Here is a 25134-nt window from a genome sequence, read left to right as displayed (position 1 = left end):
TTCTTTGTCCAGTCTTGCAAAATGATCCCAAGTTATAAAGGATTTACAGAACTCTGCTTTTATTATTCTGCCTTTTTTAGCTTTTTATCTGACAGTTCTTTTCTTCTTGTTCACCTATTCAAAGTAGAACCTAAAATATAGATATTGCTTACTTTAGAAAGAAAGACTTTACATGGACAAGTTTATGGGTCCTTGAAGAAAATCTTGTGGTTGTTCTTTTTATACCATCTGTACATTTGCATGGATTAGCAATTGAAACAAAGAACTTAGAATTATGATATTTCCCAAGCTTGTGCTGTCAGTGATCTCTGGGAAGACAGGATTAAGAAAAACTACATCTAAAACAAGTGAATCTAAAAACGAAAGGGAAGGATGGATGTGAAGAATCTTATCCTTAGTGAAATAGGATGTGAAGAATCTTATCCTTAGTGAAATACTGTGCGTGTTAATTAAGTACAAAACAGTCGTTAGCAGCAGAAGTTACCTGCTGAGCTTTATGATGTGAGAACCAACTTATGTGTGAATGTAGGCTTAAAAGCTTAAAAGCTGTATGGCTTTTCTGTATAAATGCTGCCTTTTGCTTTCTAGGTAGACTTTATATTTGCATATGGATATAGCAAAGGAGCACAAGTCTTTGTGAAAAACATTGCAAAAATATTATGAATGTATCACAAAATGGGATGATGCTAGCTTTCCTTTTTTTCTCCATATCTATCTGATCAGTCTCTTCTTTCTAGAGAAAGAGCAACAGGCATATGTTCTGATTTTTTTTTTTTGATGCTAGGTTTTTTTGGAAGGAGATCTGATGTTTTCTCTCTATTTCAAAAAGTGGTTAGCCCTGCAAAGCTGCTGAGTTACTTTTGATTAGAATTATGGTGTCTCCCCAGACATGGGATGGGAAGTAAAACTTGCCAACAAAACCTTTGAATTCTTTACCATTCTTCATTTTACTTGCAGTTAAATAACCCACTGTATTTTTATAATGGCCAGTCTTCGCGAGCGAAGATTTGGGAAAGGTCATTAACCCTTCGAGCCTGCACAGTGGATTTTTTTTGGTGAGACACAGTGTGCGCTGAACTGAGCCCACCCTTTAATCCTGAGGTTCATCTGCCGGGGCCGAGCAAGCTTGGACAGTGGCAGTGAGGGTCTCAGGACGTAGGTTTGTTTAGAGTGACCTTCTCTTAGATGGATTGCCTTACAGGGCTGACGAGCTCCATCTGCCCGGGGGGCTGGGAATCGAACCCGGGTCGCAGCGGTGAAAGTGCTGCACCCTAACCGTTTTAAATAATTGTCGCCCTTATTTTTTAAAATTATATTTCCTAATTCTTTAAGTCTTCACAATTAGTCACATGCATTATCCTGTCAGCAGTTTTTAACTCAATATCTGCCTGTATTTGTCAGCAAGTTCTGACTCTAGGCAGAATTAAGTCAGCTTCTCTAGGATAAGCACCCTATGGCCCCAGCATGTAACTTAAATTTTTCTTTACCTGTGGTTTTTTTTAAAGGTTTTCTTCTGAATCACAGTATTTTGAGTATTCTCTAAATATACTGAAGGCAGAGAACATGTGTTCTTCAAAGTTATTTGTATTTCTTCAAATTTCCCTTTGGATTTTTTAATTTATAGTAGAAAGTTTTCAGGATTGAAGGTTTCTACAGTTAATCACATAAGCATGATTCAATCTTTTGACTGCAATGTTTCCAGAAGTCTCCTTTGTAATAATTTTTTTCTAATTAACTGACTCTGCTTTACTTTAATTCAAATTCTTGCCCATTAGTGATTCATCCTTAATGCTGACTATTGGCCTATGTAATTTTCTGCCATCTCTAAAAGTGTTTGAAGAATTAATGAACAATTTTATTCCACTCTAGCTTTTTGCTTTGATACATACCTAAAAAATAATCAGAAGCTTTATGGAGGTTGGTTATTTTAGAACATTTGAGACTTAGCATGAAAGATTTTACAATTTCTCACAACATATGAGGAAGTTGTCAAGAATGTCTTGTATAAAGATTTATTCACTTGATTGTTCAGAGCCTGCTTAGGTCTTGGTCTCTGAAAACTGTGTAACTAGCTTAGCGATGATGAATTTTCCTGACCTTTAAGTTGTCAAAGATTTCTCCCTGAAATTTGTAATTCTTTAATGCTGATACCAGAGTTTCTAGTTTTCTTCTCTTCTAGCTTCTACCTTAATAGCAGAATAGACAGTAAATTTGAAACCCTTTTGTCTGTGTTCATCAGTGTTTTTAAGAAGAATTTGCTTATTCTCTCAAAATACTTCAAAAGCAAATGCTACCTGACATTTGTGAATGTTGACATAAGCAAACTGAAGAAAGTATCCTCTGTAGAAAATTCTGTTATTTGACATGTCTGTATGGAAAGTGACCTATTGATAAGGATAGTATTCATTTTAGTTTAACCTTAGCTAGTAAATTCTGAGTTTGCAGTTGGACATTTTAATGTACAACTTTTAAAATATTTTGGAAGTCAATTTGATTTTTTGGACCATGCAGAAACATTATAAAGGAAGATGGAAAGTATGAGCACTGAGAATATGAAACAGCTTGCTATGGTTTTACTTCCACATGGTCTAATCTAGTGCATATGATTTCTTCAAGAAGATTGCTCACAATACTAAATTTAATTTTTTTCAGAAGGAATTTTAACTTTAAAAGAAGTCCTATTATCAGCTAGCCTGTTCTACTTACAACTCATCTGGCACCTGCCAAGGTATTTAAAATAGTCTATGGAATATAAGACTTCTTGATTATTAGAAATTAGAATATGCCTTGTAAGGCCAAGTGATGCTGCTTTTGGCCAGAAGCCTTTGTGCTGCATTACATCATGTCACAAGCCTGAACATTTAAGACATGTGGAGGTGTTTACAGCTTTTTCTTGCAGACAGCAAACAGTATACTAATAGCCTAATCTCTACTCCTGTGACACCATTCCATTGCAATATAAATTCTGGGTAGTTCAGCTTTTTATTTCTTAAAGGACCATTTAGATCTGATAGGGAAGCTAAAATTACTTAGTTTTAAACTGTTTCTTCTGAGTAATGGTGAATTTGAACTGTCTGTAGCTCACATGACAAAATTGTTTTTCTTGAGGAAATGGAGGTCCTCACCTAGAACACCTGTGTTGATGTGACCTCGATTTTCCTCTAAAAGTCCTGTAGTGTTGGGGTTGAAAGACCAGCTAGCACAGCTCTTCAGGGATTTATTAAAGATTGGAGTCAGTTTATAGCTCTGGGATGCTGATCGGCAGGAGTGTTGCTGTGCTGAAAAAGCTAAGTGCTGGGTCACCATCTGTGAATCTTCAAAAAAGAAAAAAGCAAAAAAATTCCCTCTCAGCCTTCTAGGCTGCTGTGAAGGGTAGCAGAAGGCTTTAATAGGTCTTACTGATGCATCTTCAGCCATTAATTATTGCATGTCAAGGGTTTATGAGCTTGGTGTTTAGATCATCTCATTCTGCTGTTAATAACGAACGGTTTTCACTCATGAATTGCTCATTGTCTTCATGCTGCCTGTGATACTCTCTGATGAAAATACCACCTGTATTCTCTAGCTGGCTGTTACTCCTAGTTAAGCACACTCAGTAGCCCTCCCAGAGTGTACATGTGAAGTAGGTATGACTTTGAAGAGGGATGTTAGCTCTCTGTCAGCATCTGAGGTGTCAGTAGCCCATTTTAAGACTACAGTTGTTTCAGGAAAAGAAATAACTGTCTATTGGCTTATAAATCTGCTTTTCTAAAAGTATTGCCTATTTTGCAGCTGTCAGGAGAGGCAATATCTGCCATTTGGTATGAGAAGGAAAAGATTTGAATAGCAGGGTTTTGAACTTCCCTGCCAGTACTGTAATACCCAATAACTTAATGCCTGTGCAAACACTTACTGCTCTTTGCTTCAAGGTTCTATATACTGTGTATTCATTTTGTTATGTATTGCAGTTAACTTGGACTAATGATGTACTCCAAATATTTGAAGCAGTACTGTTAAAAGATGTATAGTTGTTTTTTTGTTATAGGATTTGCAATATTAAGTAATGTATACTGATTGTTCACTGGACATAATAGAAGTATATTTTAAATTTTAGAGCAGTTGAGAGAGTGGAAATGTATGAAGGATCCCTGAAGGAGATGTCTATTTTTAGATAATTTTCATTCAACCTGGAGAGCAGACAGAGAAATAAAATTATTGCCTCAGACATTTGAAAGCTACTTTAAAGTTATAGAATACACATCCAGTGACTCTCAGCTGTTTATATGACAGCAGTATTCTTTGTACTTTTATTGTATTCTTAATTTCCAAATTCTAGCTATTCTCTTGAGCTCTTGGAATATTTACAGTGATATTCTGATAGGGAACAATTCGTCTCCCTCCTGGATCAATTTATTCTTTTTCTTGTATAGCAAAAATTGTTGTAAAAAGAATGTAAATCCAAAATCTATGGATTGAATTTGACTAAAATATAGTTCATCTGGTTCTTTGAAACCTAGCCCATTCTTCCTGCAAGCAAGATAGGGCTTTCTTCGAGTCAGTCTAAAAACTATTGACTTTAAGTATGGCTGGGGAAAAACGTAATTTAAGTGATTTCAAAGGTTTTCATTTGAGGAGTTGTGGAAATAATCTTTTATTTCATTCTCAAAAATGATATTTTGAGGGATTTTGGCACACCTACAAACTCATTTGAGAAACCATTATCACTGATTTGACAAATGATATACTGTTTTCAGAAGTTCAATGATTATAGTAAAGATGTTTCTGAAAACTATAGGTACCAAAATACCAATGTATTTTCAATTAACTTCTTGCATTAACTGAAATAACTTGGTTTTAAAAGCCTGTTAACTCAGTTTAGAAATGTTATTTCCTTACTATGTATCTGTAAAAGTAATTAGAACTAATCTTAAAAGTTTAGAGTTTAAGTACAGACTATTTAGGTAAGAAGGTCCCTTCCAACTCAAAATGTTCTATGAGTCTCCAATTCTAAATAGGGAGAATCAGAAGTTTAAGTACACAGTGACTTAGTTCCATACAGTTGTAAATAGTTGGAAAAAATTGTGGAAGGAGTGCATACCTGTTGTTCTCTTTTTGGTATTACTTTCCTGTGTGATGAGATAGATTTTAATCTCACGAGAGCTTCTGCTTTTATAAGCCTAAAATACGCTCTGTTTATTTGTAGGAAAGCGCGCATGAACCAATAGGTTCTGCCTTTGGGTATGAAGTTCATCCTTGGTTTTCAACTGTAGTCAGCTACTCCTATGTTTGTTCTTCCTTCATTCCAAGGCCTGCAAGTTTTAGAAACATAATTGATATTTTTCTCAAATGTCAATTAAAACCTTGATTTATTAATTGAAAAATCTCTTCTGATTAATTAAAAATACAGTCTTCCTGCACAGAGCAAGAAGAATAGAAATTGATTTTACTGACCAACATTTCTCAGATTTTTCTAAGAATAAGATTTAATGAATTGTTTTCATACTGCTCAGACTAGTATGGTGTTTTCTTTCATCACCTCTTCAGAACTTACTTGCTGAACTGTACTGAACTAAAACCTTTCAAAATCCATCAAACGAGCATAGCCTGATGAAAAATATTTCTTTTTTATTAACTTCTGAGCAGTAGAGTAGTGGCATCCTTGAACTCATGAGTGTTATTTTTGCCTGCTGAAATTTACTGGATGCATTTGTGTTTCTGTGAAGAAGATGCAGAATACGCACATTTTCCACAGGTGATGGGTTGACCTTCTGGTTTGAATGGGGTTTTTTTACATTTGCTTTTATAGCATTGAAAGGTGGTTCTTTATTTATTGTCAAACTGACCTGTTTACTGATGATCTGATAGTAATGAGCCCTCTGCAAACAAGCACTGAAATCAATTGAACAGAGCATGGGCCAATAAAAAAGAAAAAAACCCCAAACAACACATCAGCACAGTAGCAAAAGTAGTTCTAAAACCTGATTGTAGTGTTGGCATCGCTTCTGTTTTCAAATATGGGTGTAATCAACTGGATTGGTCCATTAATAGTTCAGAGATAGGGAGTTGTAGACACTGCTCATGACAATTTACATTGCCTTCGTTTTTTAGAATTTTGCTCAAAAATCCATACATATGCCTAATATGTTACCTTAGAGTATGCCAGTCTTTTCTCCCTCATTACTAAGTAGACTGAGAAGCTGAAAATTCAATTTCATGTAGACCATCAATCTTTCCTTAGATGCTGTTCGGTTAATCATTTTCCATTTGGTTTAAATTGATATTAATAGCTTAGACATAGCAAATGTTGTGTCAGGATTTTGATGAGCCCTTACTTTGTGCCAGCTTCTGTTTATTCATATCTGAAAGTCTAGAAAACAAACTTTACATCAGCTTTGTCTGGTTACGTGACACATCCAGTGTAGAATCCTGATTTAGCTGTATAATGGCAATGAAATCCTTTGTAAAGTCTGTTACAAAGTCATATTGAAGACTGATCACTAGTATAAACAAAGATGAAGTTGATCCAAAGATAAAAATGACTGAATAGTTATGTATCATACTGAAAAAAGAGTAGGCTTTCTTTCTTGTGCCAACTGTGTTTGTAAAAGAGGTCATAAAGTGAAACAATGCTCTTTATATGAGCAGTAATTTTAAAGATGACCTTTTTCTATAGTGTCAAATGTATCACGGATTTTGTCACAGAGGAAAAAAAAAATGCACTTGACCTTCAGAAGTAACAAGACTTGAACGTACCCATTTTTCCTCTTTTCACTTTATTCTTGATAAATTACAGCCTTTGTTTTTACCCTTTCGAGGGTGTTTTTAACACTCCTTTTTCTTCCGTGGCGTAAGAGTTTTGTCATCTACTATCCAGTATTTCAAAGGAATGAAAAATACTTGGTTTTGCAAAAAAATTTCAATTTTATTACATTGCTCAGTAGGTAAATAGAATTGTTAAACCTATGTATTTGGGGATTATTTCTGTGGTTACTGGACTTGTTTATAAATTCAGTTGACTTTCTTTGCCATAAGACCACGCTGCTGATTCATGTTAAAGTTGCTATCAGGCTCCAAAGGTTTCTTTCTGCAGAGCAGCTTTCTAGCATGCTAATAGCCAGCTTCAGTACTGTGTCCAGTTCTGGGCCCCTCAGTTCAGGAAGGACACTGATGTGTTGGAGAGCATCCAAAGAAGGGCAACAAAGCTGGTGAAGGAGCTGGAGCACAGGGCCTATGAGGAGTAACGAGGGAGCTTGGGTTATTTAGCCTGGAGAAGAGGAGGTTCAGGGGAGACCTCATCACCCTCTACAACTCCCTGAAAGGAGGTTGTAGCCAGGTGTGTGTCGGTCTCTTCTCCCAGGCAACCAGAGGTAGGACAAGAGGGCACAGTCTTAAACTCTGCCAGGGGAGGTCTAGGTTAGACGTTAGAAAGAAATTCTTTACAGAGAGAGTGATCAGACATTAGAATGGGCTGTCTGGGGAGGTGGTGGTTTCACCATCCCTGGAGGAATTTAAGAAGAGGCTGGATGTGGCACTTAGTGCCGTGGTCTAGTTGACAGGATGGTGTTGGGTCATGGGTTGGACTCAATGATCTCAGAGGTCTTTTCCAACCTGGTTGATTCTGTGATATGTGGATAATAATCATAGAATCACAGAATGGTTTGGGTTGGAAGGGAAGTCAAAGATCATCTAGTTCCAATCCCCTTGCCACAGGCAGGGATGCCACCAGCTAGATCAGGTTGCTCAAGCCCCATCCAGCTTGATCTTGCATGGAATAAGGTTATTCTATGCTGCATACAGGACTTTGTACTTGCATTTATTGAACTTTTTGAGGTTTCAACCTACCTGTTTTTCTAACTCTTGGATGTCTCTTGGATCAGCCACCCTGGGCCATTCCTGCATACTGTTTAGTGGTATTGTCTGCATGCTCCACCCCAGCTAGGTGTCACCACCAACCTTGCTGAGCATGCATTCAGTCCCATCTGCCAGGTGCTCAGTAAAGACATTAAGCAGTATCAGCTCTAGTTTGGCCTCAGGCAATTATCACTGGAGATTGTCTGTCAGCTGGACTTTGTACTGTTGGTCAGAACCCATAAAGCCTGGTGGGCTAGCTAGCTGTCCACCCTGCCAGTAGGCTACTTCTTCAGGTTAAATTTCATTAAGTTCTGAAAAAATACTCTGGAAGACTGTCACAGTCCCTGTTGAAGTCAATGTAAACAGCATTCACTACTGTTCCCCTCTTTACCAAAGCACTTCTCTTCTTAAAGCAAGCTGCCAAGTTGTTCAAGTATGGTATAGTTTTTGTGTTGTGGTGATTTGTTTGGGGTTGGGTTTGTTTTGTTTTGTTGTTTGGGTTTTTTGTGGGTTTGTATGTACAATTTCTTCCATAATCTTTGCAGGGACTGGAGTGAGACTGACTAGCAGATGGTTCTCCAGATTCTCCTTCTCCTTCCTGATGATAGTTTTTTTTTTCTAATCTTGAAGCAACTCGAGATCACCATGACCTTTCAGAGATGATAGAGAATGACCGTGCAGTAAGATCAGCCTGCTCCTTCAGCAGCCTCAGATGCCGCCTATCTGGTACCATGGAATTGCACATGTCCAGGTGGCTTATGAGATCCCTGACTCAGTCTGTCTGTACTGTGTGTGAAGTTTAACTCCCTCAGGCTCTGCCATGGACTCTGATCTAGGCAAAAAAGAAACTGAATATCTCGACCTTTTTTATGCTGAGCGCTGGACCTGCATTATTCTCAGTCTTTTTTTTTTTTTTTTTTTTTTTGCCAGTGTCCTTAAGGTGCCTTTCTTGTTGCTGCTCTTGTTTCTTTTGAACTTATAGTCCAGGATTATCTGAAAACCTCTCCGTGTGCTCAGGAAATGTTTCTGTATTCCTCCAAAGTAGCTGTGCTACCACTTTCTATGTGTTTTGCAGAAGTAGAGCAAGAGTTTTCCATGATGCTGCGTGCCTCACATTGCGGTTCCTGGCCAGCAGCCGTCATTCCTCAAAGCAGGTCCTGTGGTCTTAGAAGCCTGCCTTTGAGATAACCCATGCAGCCAGGTTGTGTGCACGCTTGCCAGTATTTTGCCATCCCACTGGAGCAATTGAGGGGAGCAGTATCTGGATCCCATGCCTGCTACATTCTACTGTCACACCCTGAGCTCTGCTGTCCCTGCTCACGTGCTCAGGTTCATGTGGCACTTGGCAGTGTCATTGATTCATATCTGAATGAATAGCCAAGGGGTGCTTGTCTAAAAGCTAAACTCAGGTAGATTCATCAGTCTTTCAACAGCATCCCAGGAAGTATAACTGTTCTGGAAAGGCTCATCCACAGGCTTTCCTTCTGTTGCCACAAGTCACTAATTTCCCGTATTTGTCTCTCACTCACTCCCCATCTTAGGAGTCTCCATCCACTTATCCACTGAGTGCAATGCCTAGCTGTCTCTTCTTTCTTGCATCGTGGGGCTCAGACTTGCGGCGCTGCAAGGTCTCTTTGAAGATGCATCTACCTACTGTTCATCATTGCTTACTTTGTCCCATAGACCCTTCCACTGAAGAAGCAACACCTCAGGCAAAGCATCCATCCCATGGGTGAGGCCACCACCACTGCTTCAGCACTAGGGAGAAGAACCAGGCATATAGCCCAAGCCCTGGATGGTGGAGTCCTCTTCCCAGACCTCTGGGTCAGATTTCTAGTATGCTAAGAACACTTGCTTCATCTGAGTTTCTGGGCCCCTCTGCTTCACTGCTGTGCTGTCTGAATTCTGCTGGTAAGCAGACAGGGGGATTGCTGTCATAAAATCAGTGGTAAAATAATCATGAGATGGAAAACTGCCCAAGAGAGTGAAAGGCTTCCTCTAAAGGTACAGGGAAGGGCCTTATCAATGATAAACAGTGTGTTGAATTTCTGCATAACCATCTCTTCATGACTTTTCTGAATCCTCAAAGGATTCAAAGGGTTCACAAAGTGTCTCTTTGACATTTCACTGAACTGTCAAAGGAATTTTCTTGTGTTAGAGGCAGATATACCAGCCTATGCATTCTAAAACAACTTGATATTTTTAGTATTTTTATGGACAGAAAGTCTAGATTATTATTATGATTTTCCTGGTGTCTTGCTAATTTGAGAATCCCTAAGCACTGTGTTCCTGTGTGTTTTACACTTTCTTTTATAGCCTAATATCTCACAAGTCTGAACTTCAAGAAGTCTGAGATTATAAGAATTGATACAGTTTTCTTTCAAAACATGTGATGTTTAATTAACATTTATGTTCTTTAAGTACAAGCAGGATGATGGTATGACTTGATTCTTTACCAAGTCATTTCTACAGTGTCCTGATTTGGAGTAAAAGAAAACTATTGTATGGAGAGTTGAAGTGCAGTCATATTATGTCAGAGAAATCTTGTCAGTATACAGTATTGGTTTCTGCTAGTGGTTGATAGACATATCTAGGGAAGAGAATAGGGGAAATTGTAAGGATACTTCCTCACTGCACTCTCCTAGCATGCAGTGACTTGAGGTTCACAGTCAGGGACTGCCTGAAGTAGGGGTGAGCACTTGGTATTTAATAGCTGATGAATAGACTTGTAGCACTGGCAGTGTATTGTGACAGGCAGTTCCCCTGTGTGACTACACATTGTAGGGAATACATTCCTTTTTGTTTTTTAACCTCTTGCTGCTAAATTCACTTGATTTCTGCCAATACAAGACGGAAGAGTAAAAGGCAACAGTTGATCTCAATTTACCATCTCCATACAGCTTTTGATTTTACAGACCTGCCACTTGATTTAGGTTACATCTTTTCAGCCGGGAAAAATGCTACTTTCATCTTATAATGAAGCTGTTCTTTGTTGAATTCATCCTTTTGCACTTCTCACTTGTTCCTTCTAATCCTTCTATATCCTTTTTGAAATTACAAGACTGGATGTTCACACAGCACTCAAGATGAGAAAGCAGATACTATTTAATGGCAGAAGGTTGGTTTGGTTTCTGCTTTCTACTTAGTAGTCTGTAACAAATTATTTTTCTTTTACTGCTGCCAGTGGTTTTACAGAACTTTATAGTGTAGCTCCCAAGATCCAGAATTCAGGTCTATCCTCGTGTCTATTTAAAAAAAATAAAAAGATACCAAAAAACCCAAACAAACAAGCCCTAGGATTTTTTCTTAACATACCTCACTTAATGTTTTGTTGTGGTAATTTCATCCATTTTATCCTCAAATTGTTAATTACAGATACTTTTGCAGTTCTTAATTTGATACAGCCATCCCTGTACACTGAAACTATATAGCTGCAAACTGGGATCCCAAACAAAATTCATTCTTGGCATTTGATGTTCCCTTACGCAGGAAGCAGAGGGATATATACCCTTCTAGCACTGTACAACTGAAAGGCTTCTATGTTGCTCTGCCATCCAAACCTGTGCCAGTTCATTGTATATGGATGCATGAATGTGTCTGCTGCCAATAAGAAGAAATAAGCTGTATTTAGAAGAGGGTTGTCATCTTATTTTGCCTTCAGAAGGCCAAGGGGAAATAGGGGTCAAGTTATGACAATGAAATGCTAAAGGAAGGGCTGTCTTAAATAATACAGGCTTTTTTGTGAGGTTTTTTGCTTAGTCATGGCTGATGTGGTTTAACCCCAACTGGCAAACAAGCCCCTCACAGCCACTCACTCACTGTCTCCCCACCCTGGTAGGAAGGGGGAAAGAATTGGAAGAATAAAAATGAGAAAATTCATGGATTGAGATAAAGCAAAAGCTACACAAACAAGAAAAATAGAACAAGGAATCCATTCACTACCTCCCATGGATAGGCAGCTGTTCAGGCATTCCCAGGAAAGCAGAGCTCCATCACGTGTATCAATGACTAGGGAAGACAAGTGCCATCACTCCAAACATCCTCCACTTCTTTTTTTCTTCGCCCAGCTTTATATGCTGAGTGTGATTCCATATGGTATGAAATATCGCTTGGACCAGTCAGGGTTAGCTGTCCCAGCTGTGGCCCCTACCAGCTCCTTGTGCATCCCCAGCCTCCTCGCTGATGGGGTTGGGTGAGAGGCAGAAAGGCCTCGACTCTATGTAAGAGCTGCTCAGTGGTGACAAAAACATCCCTGTGTTATCAATGCTGTTTCCAGCACTAAGCCAAAACATGACCCCAACTAGCTGCTGTGAAGAAAATTAACTCTACCCCAGCCAAAACCAACACAATGGCTTGTGATTAAAGTTCTCCTTTTCAATAAATTCTTCAGTTTACACTGAAAGCATGTAAGGAAAACTGTGTGCATGTACCTTTTAAAATTCTAGTGTGCGTTTGAAGAGTCTTACTTTCCCTTTATTTTATAAGTTGAGAGTATCTGCAATTCTAATTTTAACTGGTAAGCTGTCCCCACTGGGAAACATTTCGGGAGCACCTTGAATTGAAATATGTCTGCAATGTCAGGAAACCTGTTAGTGTAAAAAAAAAAAAAAATTAAAAACCTCTATATTTTAGTGTAAGTCACCAGGCTCAAAGCTGTTCTTGATTCTGCACTACCAGTCGTGGAAATAGGCAGTCTTTGTAACAAAGTTCGTTTGTAATTTGAGTAAGGCAAAAGAGAATTTCAAAGGTTGGCATTCTAAAATTCTAATGTATACATGTTGAAAAATGTATAAAGGTTTGCTCTATAATCAAGTGTTGAGCTATTAAAGTCCCTGTAAGTGTCAGAATTACTAGTTGATACCTTTAGCTTTGAATACCTAGTAAGTAATCATGGTGGCTTATGGGTACTTTGTTAACCTTCCCTACTGTTTAACTTTGCCAAAGGGGATGTTTATTTTTGGTTTGCTGAAAGCAAAGCATTTGTGTTTGTGACAAATGTGTAATGTGCCATTAGACCCTATGTAAAACACAGGCATTTGTAGGCTAGTATTCCTAGTATGGGCCCAGAAAGTCAGTGTGTACTACATGGGAGGAGCATGAGAAATATAAGCCATGGGCTTCACACAGTACACATTGATACCTTGCTTCCTAGGATGTTCCTGTTTTTCATTCATTTAGGTTGTTCCGATTTCCAGAGGATCCAGAGAGTTCCAATTTCATTTGATGTGCCTACCTTCTTCTTCAGTGGCACAGGAGAGGACTCTTTTGATCACTCATTTTAACATTTCGGATAATGAATGTTGACATAGTAAAGGACTGGAGTCATGCTGCTTTAATTGACCCTGTTCCCTTAATCTCACTGGAATGCATAGAGCATTCGTTTTCTTACATACAGCATTTGGTGATTAAGTTGCTACCTTTAAAATGGAGTTAAAATTTCTGCTTTTAGCATCTATTCTCAGGTAAATTTGGTGACTTTCTTTTTCTTTTTTGTTTTTTTCCAGATATAGAACGTGGTCTCTCAAACTGGATTAAATCAACCTGTTGATATTTTTATTTATACTTTTTTATTTTTTGTATTTGACTTAAAGTGCCATGAAAAAATTTGCATATTGCAAGGTGGTCCTTGCCACCTCTTTGGTTTGGGTCCTTCTGGACATGTTTCTATTGCTGTACTTCAGTGAATGCAACAAATGTGATGAGAAAAAAGAACGAGGCCTGCCTGCTGGAGATGGTAAGTTTTCTGCCTGAGTGTTCTTTAAATTATGGTCATTTAAAATTGCACTCTTTTTAAACATTTGGGATTGTTTTTCAGCAACAATATAGCATTGTGTCAGCATTTAGGTGTTGTAGAATGTTCCATGTTTCTTTGAATGACTAGGGAATAACCACATTGCCTGAAATGTATGATGCAGGCTTAAATGCTTAAGCTGTAGCATTTTAAGCACTAATGTAAATGAAAAAAATAATAAAGCTATGCAACAAGAAGTTCAAGAATGTAAGCTATGTTAATATAATCTAAAGTATATTTTAAATTTACACCGGTGAGGAAGCAAAGGCGCTTTTATCTTCACTAGACTTGGTAGTAAAACAAACTAAACCAACAACCAAGCTTACCTGGCTGCCTGCCCCTGCAAAAAAGACCTCAACCAACTAACCAAACCAAAAAACACCCCCTGCCCCCAACCCCACCTAAGCAAAAGTTTGGACAGTGACTATAGCAACAAGGGACAATGAATATTGTAATGCAAATAAGTTTATGAAAATAAATATTATTAACTTGGTTGGAGAAGTGACAAATGAGCACATGCTTACATATGCAGCTTTTTTTAAGTGACACCTGTATTATTGCATGCTAAAGGTCTTTAGATAAGCTTTCAGTTTTGTTATTGCCATCTTTGTTTCTGAGTACCAGTTAGATGAGCTGAGTGTGGGGTTTTTCGGGTTGTTTTTTTTTTTTTTTTTGAAAGCACTACTTTTTATGTTGCTGACTTTGTTTTAAGGAGGTCAACATAGTTGATCACGTGGAAGAAAGGATTGGTGCGGGGAGATTTCTCATCCCTGAAATGTCTCAGCATATGCATTTAGAACTGCAGGCGGCTGCCGCCTCCAGTTCGTTTGTGAAACATCTACTTTTGTAGTGTGGTGTCTCTCCCACCTGAAAGGCTGTGTCTGTGTTTCACTGCTGGTATAAGAAACTTACGCAGTGATACTAGTTATTAAGTCTAATCAGCCAATTGTACTCAAGATTAATGCTTTCCATCACAAAAAACTTTTTCAACTGTTAACATCTGGTATGGACAACCTTGTCCTTCCTGGGAAATTTTCTGTAGTATTTTAAGAATAATGTTGCTCTGTTGCAGAATAACACTGGAGAGATATTTAGGAAATGTCAGGTTTGGTTTAGTTGAGTTTTTTCCCCATGATGAAAACAGGCTAATACAGAGAACAACAATGTGTAAGAATGCAGAATTTCTGTGTGCAGTGTCTCTGAACTGTTTTTTCCACAACTGCATGCAAACATTTTAGAGAGGTTCTAATTCACCTGAATTTTTGCAGAAGGAACTTAAATTTTCAGTTGCCTGCATTTAATCTTTTGGGTTTCTTTTTCAATAAGCACACGGGAAAGTGATGAGAAAATTAATTAGGCTTATGTAGAAAGTATATCTTTTATAGAAACTCAGTCTTTTTTTTGTTCTCTTTTTATTTTTTTTTCAGAAGTTGGGAAATTTTTTTGATGGTAAGATGACTGACATATTATTGTATAGGAATGGATCCACTTTTTGGATTCCCATAAAGTTTTTACCCCATGCTAAGAAGAGAATTTATGCCAGGCTTCTTTAGTGCTGTTGATTTTATTTTTTTTTTCTGTTGACAAACAACAATTAAAGTCAATATTTATCAAACTTAGTTTGATATTTTGATGATGTTGAAATTTTAGGTGACTTTTTGTATAATGTCAGTGGGGGGAACTTTCAGGTGAGGGAAAGTCTGCAGTTTTGACAGATTAGTGTTATGACGTTCCCTATGCAACACTAGCTTTACTTAGGTGAGTACAGTCTTCATTCTGACCTTTCACTAATCTGTGTGTGTTAAAATCCTTGATATCTTTTTAATATCTTATAGTTGACTGGTAAACAAACAAAAAAAAGCAAACAAAAACCCACACAAACCAAGCAAACAAAATCTTGTGTATAGTTTTGTATGGTTTTTTGGGTTCTTTTAAACAGCTGATTTGTAATAAGGTATGTGCAGAAATAGGTCTGCTAGAAACCATGGTTGTAGTTGACCCTGTGACTTCCTTTTAACCAAGTTGCATGCTTGATCATAAATATTTTTACTTGTTCCAGTAGTTTACCAGCTTGGAATCTGTAGTAGATCGATTCCTGCTAAGAATGTCTAGAATCTTCAGATAACATTGAGGATATTTTTTCTGTGAAGCTTTTATCAAAATCTGCTTTTTCACTTCACTTTCTTCACTCCTATTAATTTCCATAATTGAATTAGTTTTCTTGATTCAGCATAAATTATATAAGAGTTCTGAATTTAATAACCTCTTGTCCTTGTCACTCTGGTATATAACTTCACTTTGCAATTCATGGAAGAATTCCATAGCCTGTAATGAATCTACTTGGCATATAAGTAAGTTTTTCTGAAGAGTTTTTGTTTATTTTAGGTTGTGCTTGTCTAGTTGGAAAAATTAGTCTTTAGCTATTTCAGCAGGAGCACAGGATTTTGGGGATAATTTCGGACAGTTTGGGCTTTCATGAAGTTAGGATGTTTTCCATAGGAAATGAATCCTTCTTTACCCCTACTTAAAAGTTTCTTAAAGGTATGATTGCAAATCAACTTCCAGCTTTGGCACTTGATATGGTTTCTAAATAAACTTTCAAACTCATCCTTTTTCCCTTTTTTTTTCCTCAAGGTGCATTCCCCTTGTTTAATTATTAGAAGCGCAGGATGGTGGGGAATCTTCCAGATTTAGGATTGATATTGCAAGAGTCTTGTAGTCTCAGCTCCTTGCTATTTATGCTCTTTTCTTGGACAATGACAAAATATGGCCAGTCATTTTTGTCAAGTACCAATCAAGTCTTATGTTTTGAATTTTGAGCTCTGGTAAAGATAGAATCTCTAAATTGTGTCTTGGTTCTGAGAAATCTCACCTGCATGAAAAAAGTCCTAAGAAAAGCGCGCAATTTCAGGATATAAAACACAGGTTGAATTTTTGAAAACACAAACTGTACATCATAATTCAGTTTTGTTTTGTTAAGCCTGAGATGTGCGCAAGAGACAGAACTTCTCTGAACTTTTACCTGTCCAAACAGCTTTCTTGTAATTATGGTGATGCCTCCAAAGGTGATGATTTTGGACTGGTCGGTTTACATTGTTGTAGCCGCTAAAGACATCTCACCAGAAAAATCTACCCCTTTTTCCTGGCTTTAGGTGGTCTTAGATTTTGAAGTATCTGGCTTTCATCAGGCATATTGCCTGGTAAAAAGAAATTTGTAGTCCACAGACATAAGCAGTTCCTTATTTTTTAATGAAGATCTGGAAGAGATCAAGCCCCCTTTGAAACCAATGGTTTATCGATAAAATTAAGAGATGTCTCGGAAAACATTACTAGATTTCCCATTGGATTGGGTGATGATTAATGACTTAATTCATTTAGTTCTGAAACTTGTAGCTGTAAATTAAATTTCTGTTTTTTAGAAGTATGTCATCAGTACATGCCTACAGTCCTTCAAAGGAAATATTTTTTTTTGTATTTAGCTGACAAAAGAGCACTGTGGTTTGAATGCTTAACAATGTGTATTAGTCATTTTGGGAGAACATTGTTGGTTTGTGTTTATGTGAAATCTACATGCTTTTATGGGAAAACAGAAAACCATAAAAAAAGGCATGGTTCTCAGAAACTTCAGATGGTTAACTTTTCTTGGAAAGTCATCACCCTGTCTGTGCACCAAGTTTGACTGTCTTTGCATTTAATGAGTTGCACAAAACATCTGGATCTGGTTTGTCGTTGCTGAATTTTTCTGCAAAAGAATGGAGTACATTACTGAGGTAAAATGTGTGATGAAGTAATGTGTATTTACTAATGAAATTTAAAAATTCAACTTACGAATTTGTGGAATTTGTACACCAGGATCCAAGTCACTGGTATGCTAAACTCTCATCTAATAGCAAGGTCTGCAAATGTGAGAGATGAGTTTTCAGTTAATTTAGCTATTCAATTTGACTGGTTTAGTAAACGTTAAGGAACAACTGGAAGTGTAAATGAAACAGGAAATGATTTTTTCTTCTAAATAGGTAATTTGGTAGGATAAGACATTCACTCTTCAGAGTTCTGAAAAACATGTGAATATACCTATATTCTGATTGTTTTGGTTTAATTGTTTTAAGTATGTGGAACACTCATTGTCTAATCATTTTATGTCTAAGTTAGTTATATACTCATTGCTACACAGTTAATAAAAATTATTATGATAGTCCACGTAATAATACCAAGCTGACTATATAAAATTAAGCCCAAATAATTACCTTATCGTATACCATAATTTTGTTAATTACACCCAGAAAGGCACAAATTCTAATTTAAAAGGTTATGCAATTGCAAATCAGAAAGTTTTGATGCAGGTTCAACCATACCTTCTTAAGAGGCAGTGATGCAAAGCAAGCTGTTTGTTCAGTTTAGCCCATGGCCACAACAAACACCTAGGCCAATCTGTTCAGGATCTGCTTGAACATACTTATTCTATCAATTTTCAGCGTGTGAGTAGCTGGCTTACAACTTCTAGAATTTTATAGCTCAACTGGCAGTCGTGGGGATTTTAGTAAAAAGAAAGCATCCTTACAGTGGGAGGATTTTCTCTGCTAAATGTTACTGTGTGAATGCAACTAGTGCAATTTCTTCAGGTACTTGAAAATGAAAGTTTCTCAAGGAGCATGTTGTGTTTGTTATTGATTAGTGCTAAATGCACGCTAGCAAAAAGTCTTATTTATTAGTAATATATATTTTAAGCCTCAGTGTTTCATCAAGGATGGAAGGCTTGGGCTTTTTTTTTTTTAATTTTACTTTTATGCCTTGTGTGGCTATTTGCTCTTTAATCACACTTTGGTATCCTAAGGTACAAATTAAAGGTAATTTGAACCTAGGCTTATTTCTAAAGGAACTTGGTGCCTTTATTTTAAAATACTTCCTATTCCTCTGTTTAGATCTTAAATTACTATTTTTTTTTAATTAATATTTTTGCTGAATTTTTAAAGGGGTAATATACCTCAAATTCACTATTTTGGCATTTCTTTTCAGAAGAAAAGTGAATGGTACTTGTAAAGAGAAGTGTAACTTTTTAAAAGACATTTGTTTTCCACTTATTTTGTTTAAACCCCCAAATAATTCAGGAGTCTGGATTCCTTTTTTCCTCCCTCGCTCCCTCTTCAATTTTATCAGATAGTTGATATTTAAGATTTTGTTTGTTTAAAGATGTATAGTGTTACTGGTTTGAGTACTAACATTAAACTCCAAATGTAATTTTGTTGACTAAAAATAATGTTAGTGCAAACAGGAGAAATTATTTCTAAACTCTAAATGCCAATGTCATTCTGTCAAAATAAAAATGTGGAAATAAATATAAAGCTACACTTTAATAGAACCTTTACTGGTCTGGAACATCAGACATTTATCACAGAATCACAGGATATTTGCAGTTGGAAGGGACCCACAAGGATCACTGAAGTCCAATTCCTGGCCCTGCACAGGAAAGCCCCAAGAACCACACCATGTGCCTGAGAGCACTGTCTAAACAGTTCTTGAACTATTTCAGGCTCAGTGCTGTGACCACTTCCGTGGGGAGCCTGTTCCAGTGCCCAACCACCCTCTGAGTGAAGAACCTTTTACTAATATCCAACCTAAACCTCCTCTGATGCAACTTCAGGCCATTCCCTTGGATTCTGTCACTGGTCACCAGAGAGAAGAGATCAGTGCCTGCCCCCTCCACTTCACTTCTTGAGAAAGTTGAAGAGTACTGTGTAATCTCCCCTCATTTATATTCCACATTTTTCTTGCACATACAGACTTTCCTGGAAAAGTTGGATTTTCCTTTACAGAAACTTTAGTAAAGTCAATTATGACATAATGATGGGTAGAAATAAATTGGTATTGGGGTTTTTTTACATGAATTGTAGTGTCTAAGAATAGCACTTAACTATTTCTGTTAAACTCCCAAATGTGAAGATTTGTTTTCACTTTCAAAACCTGGTGGGGTTTAGGACTATCTTAAATATGAATGCTCCTACAGTGTAAAATAATGTATAAACAAACAAAAACAAGCCTAAAAGTAGTTAGTAATGTTTTATTTATTATTAGTTCCAGAACCCATACAAAAACCACATGAAGGACCTGGAGAGATGGGGAAGCCTGTGGTCATTCCTAAAGAGGAGCAAGAAAAAATGAAAGAAATGTTTAAAATAAATCAATTTAATTTAATGGCAAGTGAAATGATTGCACTCAACAGATCTTTACCTGATGTCAGGTTAGAAGGGTAAGTACTTTATGTTGTATCAAGAAGGTACTTTTGTTTAAATGAAGACTGTGCAAAGAGTAATCCAAAACAACAATTCAGTTCTGTAAGATATAACTTTCAAGCAAACAGTTGGATAATTTCCTATATATAAGATACTTACTGGTAAAATAAGATGGAACAGCAGAAAAACAGTTTTCTTCAGTGTTATTTAATTTTGAATCTGATTACAAGTATGAAGCCCGTTCAGAGAATAGAAATTAATTTGGTTGAAGGAAAACAAAGTTAGTTAAGACTTGACATTTCAGGAAAAAATTACTTATTTGAAAAATTCATGCACTGCTTCTAAGGAGGCAGTCTAAAATTTTGCATTATATAAAATAGAAAAGATTGGATGATGAGGAAAAGCCTTTAAAATGTTGTTACCTAATGAAATGTGCAAAGCTTCATTTAGATTGCATTATAATGTTTTCTAATATCCATCTGGTTTAATTTTGATCTTGCCTCTGAAATATTGATACTTTCAGAGCTATTTGAGTCATAAGTAATTAAAAAGAAAATTGTAACCTTGTTTTAAAGAAAACTGAGCTTCCATTACTCTCCTGGGACTCCTCTGACAGAGTAGCTGAGGACTCCCCCTTCCCCAACCTCTCTTGTTTATGAACGGGGCATTCAAGTTGAATATAGCTCATGAAACAAAATTTTCCCAATTATCTGCATTCTCATGCAAGAATCAGGTGCTATAGAAACCCTATTTCTTTAGAAGCTCTGCTTTGCTTCTATATACACAAGGCCTAGCTTCTGGATGAATTTGTTTTCATCTCCTACCTCAGAAGATTAATATTAAGAGAATGAGATGAAGCTCTCTGTGCTTTTCTTTTTTAATGGGTGTTAAAGAGCTGGTTTGTAGGTACCTTCATCTGTTGTGATGAAAGTGATTTTATGTAGTGTGTGAGTTTCTGGTAGTGCTGGTGTTCTTAATAATTGAGGCATATTTTTCAAAATACAATTTCACAATCTTGAATTAGTGTAACTTTTCAATCAATTTTCAGATATATTTTTAGTCAGATTTTTTGGTCACTGCTTGTCTGTTACTCACTGTAGTGGAAGAATGCAAATCATGAACCTGCAGGTTTTCTTTCCAATCTGACAGATGTTGTTTGGTGGGGAGAGGTATATCCTTCTCTCTTGTGTTATTGCTCTGGTCATTGTTGTAACTTGGCAATGGGATCTCTTGGATTTGTGCAAATTCATATGTAATGTCTGCCCCCTTTTTCACAATCTATAGGGTAAGAAATTGCCTCCCTGATAAGTGGTGACTTCCACTGGCAAAGAACTTGTAGTTAGGATTCTCAACTTGCTTAGCTGCAAGGAAAATCATCTGCTTCATTGGAGAATTTTGTCAAAGCTGAGATACTAATATGGGATGATTTCTGCATGTTTTTCTGGAAGAGCATAATGGAAGGAATTAACAGAAGTTTGGGGAAGCAATAGTTACAATTTTTGGTTATTTGGATGGTAAATAGAAGTAAAGTCTTCATTATGACCCTGAAGTATGAAGAAATTAAGTATCATCTTTTTTCAGCATTCATATTTGAAAACTTGCATGTATGTATTCTACCATTTCCATAATGTAAGTGAAAAGATAAGAAAATAAATTTGTGGATCTAAAAAGTTGACATAATCAACTTCAAAATTAAGCTTTGTGAGGTCTAGACTTTGAATTAGCCAAAAATGGAAAGAGAAATTGTTACAAAGTATTAAAAAAATATTGCCTAAGCATCACTCAAGCTTGCAGAAAAATGAAATTACAATTCTATAATGAAGTGTAGCTATAGGAAATTTTTGTCTTTCACACTTGGTTATGCTCTAGAATTATTGTGTTTTGCAGTAAGACATGCACTGTAAGTTTTGTAATGTTGCATTTGCTTCTCTTTTCCATTTGTCTGGATACAATACTGTCACTGTACTCTGTGTGTGAAAGCGGAATCTTAGCATAAAATTTTAGGTAAAGTCTCAGGGCACAGTTGGATTTTCTGTTCTTGTAAGTTCCTGCCAAATTTTTTAACATTTACTTTCTGTGTGCATTTTTTAGTAGATTTTGAGAGAAAAATTATTCCCAAAAATCTCCTTTGTCTTTTTTCAACGTGTACTTTATAAGGTCATTCTAATTAAGAAGCTGGGGAGTGTGTTAGCATTTCCCCAGCAAATTTGAGAACAATACTGTCTTTACAATGAAAGGATATCTTAATCTGTATGGATGGATTAGTATTACTTTTCAAGAACGCTGTAGCCATTTTCAGAATTGTTAAAACTATAAATATCCTCTGGTGTTATGTGTATGTCTTATGAAACTATCTGATTAGTCAAAATACTCAAAGGTCAGAAATGCTTTGTGCTGCATTAGTGGAATTACTTCTATTTTAGCTTGTTCTATGTCCCTGGCTATATGTAAATAGTTTATGGAGAAGGAGAATGGGTAGTTGTTAATCATTCCTTACCACATTTATGTGCCTACGGAACAGCTGCCAGTAGCACTTTCAATCAAGATTTTGAAAAAGCAGGATATGTTCAAAGGCACACTTAGCTGTTCAACCATGTAATTATTTTCTTCACAGGTTTTGTGGGTTGCTTCCTTTAATGTGATGTAGAGGGAAGATGTGATTATTTCAAGTCCTCTAATTCTCCAGCATGTCAGTTTTCCTGAAGTACAGTAGCCTGTAAAAGTTTTGCCTTACAGTTAATCACGGGAAAGCTGGTGGAATTAAGAGTGACAGGACCAATTTGCCACATGTATTTAATGGGGATGGCACGACCTGTCAGCTGGAGAGCAACTTCTGAAGTAGTCTACATTATCCTTTAATTAATTTCTAGTTCTGCCGAGCCCCCTGCCATCTGTGTGAAGACAAGGTCATTGGTGTACGTGCTTGGTCCTAGAGTTCTTGTAGGTTCATCTCTACAGATGACTCACTGTGAGCATTCTGTTTATGTTTTGGCCAAGAAATTTTGTTCCCTTACTAGAAGAATAAAAAGATGAGCTGTTTTAATAACTTCTAGGCACTTCTCCAGCTGAGGGAACTCCTCAGTACAGGGCAGGTATGGACATTGACACCTCTATTCTGCTGAGCTGTGCCCTAGTGGTATTAACAGCTTTATATTTATTTTTATTATTTGGCACAAAATTACTGATGCACATAAATGCCTTTAAAATCATTGACGTATGCCTGAATTGCTAGTCACTTTGTATCTGAAACCAGAAACATTGTTCTACTTGTTCTTCTCATTATCCCAGCTGAATGTGTGTTGTTCAACAGAAAAAGCCAAACCAGAAGTAATTTTTTTTAGCCTGGATATTTCCCTGAATCTGCACTCTGGGGCATGTTACTGTAACAAACTAATATGACAGACAGGGCTACAACCTCTGGAGGAAAGTTGTTGCTGGGGAATAAGCAGCTGGGCATACCAGATTGGTTTTAAATTGTTAATAGAATAATTCTTGTAAGCATGTCTTATTCTAGTCCATGAATCAGTCATCAAAGTGAGAGTTGATTCACAGTTGCCAGGAAAATATGCAGCTGTGGGTTTGACATGACAGCAGAGACTAAAAGATGGATGATTAGGAACACTAGAGTCTTGCCTTGATTTTGCTGAAGATGAGGGAGGCAACAAATAAAATAGGTGTCAATGACTAAAGTGCATGTTCAGTTGTGCCTGTATGTCTTAGACTGGTATTCAGGCTGGAAAGTAGGGTGGTTGAAAGCATGAAAATTGCACACGTCGTATGACTTGGTTTGGCTCTCAATACTTGTTGGAGGTGACTTTAGAAGCTGGTTTGCAAAATGAAGAATGAGTATAGTGTTCTAAGGCTGAGCTTTCCAGCCTGAATTCATTACAGAATAATTTGTGTAATATCTAAAACGTTTAAGTTGACATTTGTGTTCCCGTTGTGAGAGTTTAAACCAAATTCTGAGGTTTTTACATGTGAAAATGTGAGGGTTTAAATCAAATTCTGAGGTTTTTACATGTGCAAAGATCTTCTTAAAACACTTTTCTTTTTCAGGCACAAGCAATCAAGGCTGGAAACATCAGTGGAGACATAGCTGGAACAGAGTGATGTTGTTCATGTAAGCTCTGGTCCCCACTGGAGCTTATGATGCAGCTCTAGGAGGGTGTCATATTTTGCAGGTTGAGATTTCTTGTAAGGGGGATGGGCTTCCCTAAGCAGACCTGAAGCAAGGAGAAGTATCCACACTCCTTCCTGACACCTCAGCAACTCTTTCTCTAAGGCTGCAGATTCTATAAAATTTGGCATAAAAGATCTTCCTTGCCATTTTTCCTTAGTTGGTATAATTTTGCCAGAATCAGACATCTTATTATACCTCAGTTAGTTCTACATAACGTTTGGGATCTTTTAACTGACCTTTTCTCAAACTGTCTGTATTCAGGAAGGTAGGTGTGGTGGTGTTTTGAGTGTTGTAAGTCATGTTAGGGTATAATCAGAGTTTTTAGCCAGATGGCCCTACATATTTGAGTGAACTGGGTCTAAATCCATACAAACTATGACTTCAGCCACTTAATGGAAAAAGCAAAGTGCTTTTTCTCTGAGACCTTCAAGTGTAACTGGTACGTTAATGTTGTCAGTTTGTTATTATCGAAGGCTTTTTTTCTGAATCAAACTACCCTGCTCAGTTCCTGCTGCCAAGCTTACTTTCACAACCGGGAGGAAGTAGGCAGTTTTCTGGGTTAAAAGCCATTCTTCTGAGTTACATGTATGTTGTGGAGTTTATAGCAATTATGCTGGGCTTCTCTCTGATTAAGTCTAGTAGAATAGTAATTCTAACTAATTCTGTCATCTCTTTGATTAGAAAGAAGAGAATTTAGATTTAGGCACTGTTAATTGGATGATACAATATGATGCTTTTCTGTTATGAGACCACAATCAGGTTTTCATATCTGTGCTTTAAAAATGTAATGTTGATTTTAAGTATGAAATATGCACGTGAGAGTACACGGGAATTTGGATTTCTCAAAACAAATTTATTTACTGTATACTTTAGGATACTACAGTTGAATCATAATATAACACGTTCATAAAATTAACACAATTCCTGTGTGAAGAAAATATTTTGAGTAGATCTATTCATAGTAAAACTAGTAAAGGCACACAGGCAAGACTGTGCTTTTCGAACTCAAATGTGACATTTCACGGATTTTTTAAAATAACAGCTCTCGAGGTATTTGCTTCTATATGAGGCTTATGGAGGTGTGCTCGCTTTGCTTTTAGTTA

The 25134-nt window shown here is 36.9% G+C and overlaps 1 protein-coding gene across 5 annotated transcripts in view; it reads left to right on the top strand.

The window, feature by feature from the left end:
* GALNT1 (polypeptide N-acetylgalactosaminyltransferase 1) overlaps window positions 1–25134 on the top strand; it is an 88250-nt gene that overhangs the window by 29691 nt on the left and 33425 nt on the right. For 4 of the 5 annotated variants that reach the window (XM_017814922.1, XM_017814923.1, XM_017814925.1 and 1 more), the window contains 2 exons: window positions 13335–13564; window positions 19694–19868. In XM_017814922.1, coding sequence (XP_017670411.1) covers window positions 13426–13564; window positions 19694–19868 — 314 coding nt within the window. In that variant the 5' untranslated portion in view covers window positions 13335–13425. Of the gene's footprint in view, window positions 1–9648; window positions 9667–13334; window positions 13565–19693; window positions 19869–25134 lie in introns of those variants that run through there. The other variant, XM_017814924.1, reaches the window with a different exon arrangement.

Source organism: Lepidothrix coronata, unplaced genomic scaffold (genome assembly GCF_001604755.1).
Source record: "Lepidothrix coronata isolate B3197 unplaced genomic scaffold, Lepidothrix_coronata-1.0 Scaffold47, whole genome shotgun sequence".
Classification (NCBI taxonomy): Eukaryota; Metazoa; Chordata; class Aves; order Passeriformes; family Pipridae; genus Lepidothrix; species Lepidothrix coronata.
The sequence above is the reverse complement of the archived record's forward strand: the minus strand, read 5'-3'. Positions and strand labels throughout refer to the sequence as shown.